This window comes from Glycine max, chromosome 1 (assembly GCF_000004515.6).
Source record: "Glycine max cultivar Williams 82 chromosome 1, Glycine_max_v4.0, whole genome shotgun sequence".
Classification (NCBI taxonomy): domain Eukaryota; kingdom Viridiplantae; phylum Streptophyta; class Magnoliopsida; order Fabales; family Fabaceae; genus Glycine; species Glycine max.
In genome coordinates, this window is record NC_016088.4 from 53917371 (window position 1) to 53926912 (window position 9542).

At 37.6% G+C, this 9542-nt stretch overlaps 1 protein-coding gene across 2 annotated transcripts; it reads left to right on the top strand.

Annotated features, from left to right (window-relative positions):
* The first annotated feature begins 1109 nt into the window (after positions 1–1109).
* Positions 1110–9351, top strand: LOC100808524 (uncharacterized). 2 transcript variants are annotated; one of them, XM_041016714.1, is made up of 5 exons: positions 1110–2370; positions 2980–3444; positions 3554–4618; positions 5009–5198; positions 8650–9351. In XM_041016714.1, exons 1-5 carry the CDS (start codon positions 1315–1317, stop codon positions 9237–9239), a joined length of 3366 nt encoding a protein of 1121 aa, XP_040872648.1. In that variant the 5' UTR covers positions 1110–1314; the 3' UTR covers positions 9240–9351. The 2 variants fall into 2 exon arrangements, with proteins under 2 accessions (XP_040872648.1, XP_006573660.1); XM_006573597.4 differs by having other exon boundaries at positions 1144–2370; positions 8275–9351.
* The last annotated feature ends 191 nt before the right edge of the window (positions 9352–9542 follow it).

A 9542-nucleotide genomic window follows, 5' to 3' on the forward strand; every position in this document is an offset into this window, starting at 1 on the left:
GTAATAATCATTTTAAAAAATAGAGTCAATTAAGTATAAACTCGTCTACTATTACTATTGCTTTATTTATATAATTAAGAATCGTACCCTTGTCATGTATTTTAAAACATGTAGGATATATTCTTGTTTGAAAAAAAATTATTCTCTTGTTGGATATTTTTTCTATCCCACCTAATGAATTTTTTTATATTAATTAATTAATCATTTGATTTTTATAACTTGTCAACTTTTCATTTTAGTTTTCATACTTAAAAATTATACATTTTAGTCCTTATATGACTATTCTTTTATGTCTTAGTCCTCAGGACTCAGTTTTGTATGATCCATAAAAAATCCTATGAAAAAACTAACAACATAAACTAATTTTAAAATATAGAAACTAAAACATAAATAAAAATTGGCACAAGATCATAGACTAAATGATCAATTAAATTAAATTTAATAGAAGTGTGAGGAGTCTCTTGTTATTTACACCGTGTCTTTTCCTAAATACACTCCTATACTCTTCCTTTTTCTTTTTGGAAATGTATTTATGGAATAACATATACTTATTCTAAAAATATATTTCCAAACCTATGATTCATGATTTTAAAAATACATTTTCAAAATAAATATGTGTTATTCCAAAAATACATTTTCAATAATAATAAAATATCACTTAAGAATTAAGATAGTTAACGAGATAAATGCTTATTTTACACCCTATGTTTGTTAACCTTAAACCATCTTCACCATATATTCATTATATAATACTGTGTTTTCATCAATATTATATAATATTTTATATTTTCCTTCATATGACATGTTTCAAGGTATGTTCATCACGAACTCCATTTATTATACACCTTAATTACAAAACAAAACTTTTGACAATAGTTTCTTTCCTTTACTTGTGTTCATTCATTTTTAATCAAAGTCATTCATTTTTAATCAAAGTCCACAATGACTCTTTTGGAAATGTCTTTCTAGAATAATGTATACTATTCGAGATATACACTAGAATAGTATATGTTATTTTGGAAAGATATTTCTGAAAATGAAAATGGATTCTAAGAGGGGTACTCCTTTAAGGGAAAGAGTATAATGGGTAATTAGGAGGTAAATAAGGGAAATGGAGGTGCACTTAGGAAAAATAGTAATTTCTGTGTGAGGATTGTAGTTTGATTTTGGGTATTTCAAAAAGGCCCAATGAATAGACATGAGAAATTTGAAAATGAAACTTTCCCTCTACCGAAGCTGTGGTATATGCTATCTTCTCTCTGAATTTGAAAATGGAAATTTAGAGGTGAGTAATGTTACAGTGCAGAAAGCGCGATGGAGAAGAGGCTTCGTTCATCTCTGCAATCCTCAGCGCAAGAGTTCATATCCTTAGCCACAAAGCAAAACCTCAAATCTTCAAAATCCTCTCTGAAAACCCTAGTCCATTCCATCAGGCTCTCCTCCCCTCTCTGCTCTTCCCTCCCTCCCACTCTCTCCGATTCCATCTCCGCCTCACTCCAATCCTTCCAAAACCTTCTAGAACCCAACTCCGCCGCGAACCTCGGCTCCCCTCGCACCCCTCCCTCCAAGCGCCCCCGCCGCTCTTCCCGCCGCTCCGAACCCCAACCCGAACCCGCCGACGAGAAACATAATATCCTCGCACGCCTTGAAATTCTCGGCCATATCGCGCTGCTGTGCGTTTCGCACCCGAGAAAACCGTTCTCCCTCTACGATCTGCTTCCCGGCGTTCAGGCGCTGCACGATAATTTAATCGTTTTTGAGTCGGAACCGTCGCTCTCGTCGGCCATTGAGGGTTTGTGTGAAGAATGGTGGAAGGAGAACTTGGCCGGAAGGGAATCGTTGATTTCGCAGAGCCTCCCCTTTCTTCTGTCGAGGTCGCTGACATTGAAGAAGAAGGTGGACGTGCACAGGGTCTGCGTGCTTCGCGAGGCGTTCGCTCTGTTCGATTTCGACGACGAGAGCATCGAGGATTTGAAGCTGTTGTTGGTTCGGTGCGTGATTTCGCCCTTGTATTTGAAGACGGAGGATGGGAGGCGGTTTCTGGCATTTGTGTTTGGGCTGAGCGATCAGCTTGGGAAGGAATTTCTGGCGATGATTCGATCGCAAATTCCGTTCGGGAGGAAGTCGATGCTGGAGGCTTATGGGGATATTCTGTTTCGGGCGTGGCGAGCTGCGCAAGGGGAGTCGAGGACTGAGATTGAGAATGGGTTCTTGCAGGAAATGATTGAGGCTGCCATACACGCTGGTTCCGGAGCTTTTGCTTCGTATATTAGGAGGGTTTTGGAAGCTTTTATTAACCAGAGGACCACCGATGGGGTTGAGAAAATGCTTTATCGACTCGCCGAGCCTGTCATATTTAGGTCTCTACAGGTAAATGCATCATAGGTGAAACACTCCCTTCGTTGTATTTGAATGCTGGTTTTACATGTGAGCACTGTGTATTTATTATTAGGGTGCTAACTAACTGTTAGGATCAGTTGCCAAAGGAGAAGTGTTAGGGCGGAAGTGATGTGGTACTTTAAAGGTTCCTCAAGGTGATTGTTTGTAATGGTTTTATATGAATTCTCTTGTAATAGGTAGGTTTTCACAACCCTAGGTAAATACCACAGCCTCTAGCCTGTGTAGTGCATGTTTTGGAAATACACGAGAAATCAAGGAATCATGTCAATTTAGCCCAACAATGTGGAGAAACCATACCTATTAGCTTCTGGTTAAATGTGGAGAATCACATCGCTGCGTGCAATCAAACACGCTATGATGTAAAAAAGGAAGCATAGGACTTTTTAACAGTGTCTGGTTGGAGGGGAATGGAAGGGAAGGGATAGGCTTTATAGAAATACCTATTTTTATATGCCTCTCCTCAAATATTGAGGGATTTGGAGAGGAGAGGAAATGTTTAATATTTGTGAATTGTGTTAATTTGTCACTTGTCTCTCTGTGTCCAGACTCCAGAGCTTTACTTTGCCTTCTTTTCAATAGGTTGCAAACTCAAATGTTCGTCAAAATGCTTTGCATCTACTTCTGGACATGTTCCCCCTTGAAGATCCCGATGCCACAAAAGAGGAGAAAGATACATTGCTTGATAAGCAGTTCTTTTTATTAGAAAGGCTACTTACAGATGATTGTCCGGAAGTGAGAACAATTGCTGTTGAGGGTTCTTGTCGCGTCCTTCATCTGTTTTGGGAAGTTATTCCTTCACCAATCATAACAAAGATGATAACAAAAATAGTTGATGATATATCACATGATGGATGCAATGAGGTTAGGCTTTCTATGTTGAATGGCATCATTTATTTACTTGGCAACCCCCACTCTCACGAAATTCTTAAGGTGCTGTTGCCAAGACTTCGGCACCTAATGCTGGACAAGGTCCTAGCAATACGAGTTGCTGCAGTGGATCTCTTACTCCATCTAAAGGATGTTCGAGATTTTCAGTTCAACAAGGTACACATATTCTTTAAATTAGATTTGTTTAAGAAAGTTGTCTCTAATAACTGATGTATTTCTGAGTAGTATCTGTTCTGACTGATCCGTTCTTCTGTTTGGTATATAGGTGGTGGAGCTAGATGTGCTATTGTCTGCGCTTGCAAGTGATCAACCTCCCGTAGCTCAGAAGATAACAAAATTACTTCTACCTTCGTACTTTCCCTCAAAAGTACCTATTGAGGAGGCATGTAATCGCTGTGTTACACTTGTAAAAAGGGCTCCAATGGCTGGCGCAAGATTTTGCCAGTTTGCTATCTTGGAAGGAGCATCTAAATCTCATCTTATGGAACTGGTCAAAGTATTTCTGAGTTTGATTTTGTCACCAGATAAGCTAGATGCAAATCAGATTGAGGGTTTCCTTGTTGCTACTAGCTATGTTTGTGATAGCTTGGCTTGTGAGCCATGCTATATAAATGCTCTCAAAGAGTTACTCGATGGAGAGAAAATGAAAGGTTTACTAACTCTGGCATCTAAAGGCCAAGCCCAATCTTCTTTATTCAACATTGTTTCCAATGTCCGTCCAGATGATGTTGCTGGAATTCTTGAAGAATGCATGAGTGTTGTCACAAACTGCAGTGGTTTACCCGAGGATGTTGATCGACAAACTGAAATCAGGTCTGCACACAAGTTGTTGCTTTCACTGGGTGGTTTTGATGACTTGATTGAAGCCTTAACGGCCTTCTTGCATAAGGCTGCCTATCGTTGCCACATTAAATTTGGTGTAGACATGCCATCTCATAGTGTTTCATTTGCTAAAAGAAAGAAATCTAAGTCCTCTGGAAAATTTTCAATTAAATCAAAGATAATTAACAGAAAACAATCGTTTGAGGATGATTATTTAGTAGCTGTTGGGGTGACATGGCAAGTTAGAGATTTGCTTCTGCAAGAAGATACCAGAAAAGCTATTTTGGAATCTCCGAGTTTAGAGATGTTGTTTGTTTCTCTTAAGGTGATTTCTGAGGTCAGCATTGTGCATTGCGGGCACCACGAATACATAGACATATGTCCTGTTTTGGCATATGTTGCCTTTGCTCTCCAAATGACTGTTGATAATGTTGGCAGAAGTAGCATACACAACAGTGATACAAAGAGGAAGAAAACTAAGATTGATTCTTCTACATTATTGTCAGAGGCAAGTAGAATCCTTGAACTCTTTTTTTTTTCCCTTCTTTTTTAAACATATTCCTGCTTATAACTTATCTACCTGACTTTCTTGTATCTCTGATGTTCTCAAATTTTAATTTGTTTCCTTTTTAAATGATTTTGTATACTGGTTCGACTGAAAACTTAGCTGAGTCATCAATTCCATAACATTTTTCATCCAACAACCTGCTCAAACCATTTGTATTGCTGATTCTTGATCAGACTGGTTTGACTGGCCGGTCTGGGCTAGTTTTTATAACACTTCCACTGTATTGATGAATTGATATTTGATAATATCATAAATTAACCAGATTGGCTTTAATCATGGCTTGTCTGATTTGATTCCCTCTTTTTTCTGATAAAGTTTTCTTTTAAGCAGAATATCTTGGAGCTGACAATAGAGCATGTGCTCAACTGTTTAGAAAAACTATTTGGAGCTGGTGGCATCATGAAAAATCATGATGGGGATTCATGTAATTTGCAGCCTACCAATAGAACAAATCAAAATCAAAATTCCAGACAAAGGCCGAGACTATCTCCTACAGATGCATGTCGCCCTAGTAACCGTGGTTAGTAAATACGTATATGATACTGTTTTTTAGGCCTGACAATGGATTGTTTTGCTTTGACCTAATGTAAGTAACTCAAGCACACTGGGCAAAAGGAAAAATAGTAGCTCAAGCACAATACCTGAAGTACTTCAATTGATTGCAACTCTAAGTCAATCTTTAGATTAAAATAAATCGACTGCATTTACTTTTTTCAGTTATAACCCCTCTTTTCAGGTTTCTCCTCTTTTGATCGTCATATTTCAAAAGCACCATTAGGCATTTCTTTCATGAGAGCATATCACATTTTAAATCCTTAATTATTATTAGTAACAAAAATCGAGATTCTAGACATTGATATGCTACAGAAGGAGCAAACTATGCCAATTTGCTATTCTGAATTACGAGGATTTAAAATTTTAAAGATCATCCCAATATCATTATTTTAATTTGTAGAAGCTCATTTTGCATTTGAAATTCTATACGAGTTTTTTTAGAAGATTCCTGGTTTTTGTTTACTAAGAACTATGGGATTGTGTTAGGAACCAAGAATTGAAATGAGAAAGAAAAGAAATAATTTTGTTGAATAGTATGAGAAGAACATAAAATAGGAGAGAAAACTCTCCTCCAAGGGTTTCCCCTTCACATAAGGATTTCTCCTTTCACAAAGAGCTAATGCCTCAATCTACAAATGATAAGATCCCCTCACTCCTATCCTTCTTCCCATATTTATATCTAATAAACCCCTCTAACTAACTAACTAACTAACTAACTCATTAGTAGTCTAACTATATTAACTAATTCTCCCTTCTCCTTATATCCTAACAATACACCTCTCCTAAAAGTCAACCTTGTCCACAAGGTTGGAATTTGAAAATTAGAATTGCATGTTGAAACTTTCTCAAGTTTTCTCTGATTGCTGGAAGACAACTGCACCCCTTGTAGCTTAACTAGGAACGACCCACTCACTGCCCCTGCATGCAAATTGAGGTCTGGCGGCTTCGATGGTGGGAGAGACAAGGGTGGATTCCATATAACTTTAATCACCATGACCGACTCAATATATTCCTTTTGCCTTAGCTCCATTGCTGAGCTGTCAGCCATAAATGTAACAAAGTTTAATGCTAAAGGCTGACCCAGCAAGTTGAAATTCCATGATTCCAATGTCATTGATGTTCCAACCACCTTCATGATCGAATTTTGGTCCGAGAGTGATTTTTGTTTCATCATAGCAATCTTTTTTATGGATATTTGAATCTTGAAAAGAATGAGGCTCGGTTGCATCACCAACTTCGACTTCCTTTTTGATCAAATTTGTTATTGGGTTATCAAGAAAATTGTCTTCGCAGTCCACATTCGTCACACTATTTTCCTTGTGCTTCTCCCTCTTTGTTGATGGATCAACTTCTTCCTCTATAACCTTTTCAATCGTTGTTTCTCTTGCTAATTTTGCTTCATCATTTGTTGTTTCTTCTTTGCCACAAAGGGTGTGGTTCTTGATTACTGAACCTTCTTTACTTTTGTTTTATGATTTCAAGAACTGCAATGGGTCACTGTTACACTCAAAACTGCTACCCTTAAAATTAGTTCCCCTTTCTATGCTTCTACTAAAGTTGGGTAGTTCCACCTCTTTTGTCCAAGAACTAGCATTTGTTTCACTGCATTCTGACTCACTTCCCTCCATGCTATTTTTGTCTTGTTGAGAGGCATGGGAATCAACTTCTTCATTCAATATCTTGCACGACATGTGTTTCAGCTCTGAAATGTTGGTCCTCTCTTTCAAGAATTTGTGGAAGCCCCCCTTTTTTTCATGTGGGTTTCCATCTCAATTTGTTCTTCTTGCTTCAAGATACTCAATCTTTTTTGATGTGGGTTACCATAGCGATCTCCAAATCTTTTCATCAAAGCTGTGGAAAATGACTCCCAATTTGAATCTGGGTTCTTTTGGCTCCAAATGCAGAACCAACGCATTGCAACACCCTCTATGCTCATGAATGCATATTGCAGCTTATGGAATGAAGGAATTTCTTGTACCTCAAAATTTTTCAGCCTTAGCAATCCAACCAATTGGGTTTGTCCCCATGAATGCTGGGAGCTCCACCTTCTTAGACCAATTGTGCACTTCCTCCATCTCTAACATTGGCTCTCCCTCGAAGATCCGGTAGATCGGACCACTTGTTAGGAACCAAGAATTGAAATGAGAAAGAAAAGAGAAAAATTTATTGAATAGGATGAGAAGAACGAAAAATAAGAGAGAAAACTCTCCCTTCACAAAGGATTTCTCCTTTCACAAAGAGTTAATGCTCAATCTACAAATAATAAGATCCCCCTCTCTCCTATTCTTCTTCCCCTATTTATATCTAATAAACCCCTTTAACTAACTAATTAACTAACTCATTAGTAGTCTAACCATATTACAGCTTCACTTATCTATCAGTATTCGTTTTGCACCTTAATCCAACCTATAGGTGGCCTTTCCGTGGTCCAACTCTCAACGAGAGCACCAATTGTTGGGACTTAAGCACAATTGGAGTGTCAAACCCAAAAGACTAGTCCAGTAGGTGGGAGAGCCTTAAGGCTTAAGTACCACATCAAGTAGTTTATTCTACTCAATGTGGGACTCCTAACAGATTGTTTGATTTCTATTTTCAAAATTTGTTTTTAGCTTTTAAGATCATGAATAAATCCCTGCAAAATTAGGCACAACCATGTCTGCATCAGGTTCCTGCCCCACCAAGCTTACTTCAAATGACCCACACCCTTGAACTAGGAAAATAGTTTTTAAAACCAAAAAGGTAGAAGGAAATCAAATCGACCCTAAATATTTGCTCCATGTACATTTTATGATTATTATGTTCAATGTCTTCATCATCTGCTTAGCTTGGAACAATACAAACTTCAATTTTCTTCAGAAAAGAAGAAAATTTTCTTTGTAGAAACAAGGTTTTTTGTAGTGGTGTTAGTGTTTTGCCCATTGTTGCTAACTACTAATGCTTTTAACAAGCTATATTTGAGTATGTACACTACATTCGATAGATGTTTATGTCTTTGTATATTTCTTTTGTTTGTGACTAATTGTCTAAAAGCATATGTATAGGATCTACATACAGTGAAGCCTTACAAGTATATTGTGTGGTAAAGATGCTTTCTGCTGTTCTCAAGTTCCTGGCTGATGCAACTGCTATGTGTTTTGCTCCTCACAACCACGGATTATTTTTAAATTACACATCAAAATGTGCGCAACATATCATATCGTCGTTGGACTGGCTACATCATAACCAAATTCAATTTAAGGAAGAGGATAAAAGAAATATTATATTTTGCCTGAAAGGCTCTTTCACCTATGCAGCAAAAATACTCAATGTGATACTCACCGAGTCTAGTGGATCCTCAATAACTCTACCAAAAACTTTTGCTGTTGCCAATAACTTGCTTGATTTAATAATTTCAATTGAATCATGTATGGGCTCAGGGTATGCAATGCGTCTTGTTGCAGCAGCAAAGACTTGGCTTCCTGATGTGCTTCTGGCATTGGGATCTACTAGTATCCTAAAACATACTGACTGTGGTGAGGAACATTCAACTGCACCTGAACAAATGAAGTTGCATTTTCCAAAATGGCCATTGATTTTAGCCAAGACTGAGCTCTTCAAAGCAAATGAAGCCGAAGACAATGAATCCTCTCGACCAGAAAAATTCTCAGCGTTCAGCAAGCTTCTGGAAATGCTGATTATATTACTGAAAAAAAATCCCAGTATAATGGATGCAGTCGGTGTAATTTTCATGGTTTCTTCACTTATTGGGCTAGAACAGAAGGACTTTGGGCTGGCATTAGGACTCTTGCGGTTTGTAGGTCTTAAGTTGTTTAAACCTGATGACCGGGATTGGGGTGACATGATGCTCTCTTGTCTGCAAGAAATCTTTCCCAAGATAGAGAGGGGAATTGCAGAAGAAAATGACAAAGATGAGCTGGAGAAATTAACCTATGCAAAGGAGTTTATTGAACCTCTTTGGATGTATCATCTGTATGAAACTGGAAGGGTTTCCTTGGCTGATGACTAGAAAATGTTATTTCTTGTTTGCTTTTTTGCTCCTTTTGTAAAAGATGATTTATGAAGCCTTTAGATGCTTGATGTACATATTATTACAATTGGCAAATCAATATAGTTTGCCAGCACATTGCTATTTTTCTTGAATTGTACTGAAAATTTATATCCGTACCTTCTAGCTTGTCTTAACTTGAAAGTTGAAACTTATTTTCATTAGTTAACTAAGAAAGAAGTATGCGCAATAAGGAAAAGTTGTAATGAGGATTGATGTTCTTGTTTTATATTGCAGTTTGCCATGTCTCAGTCAATTGGGGTG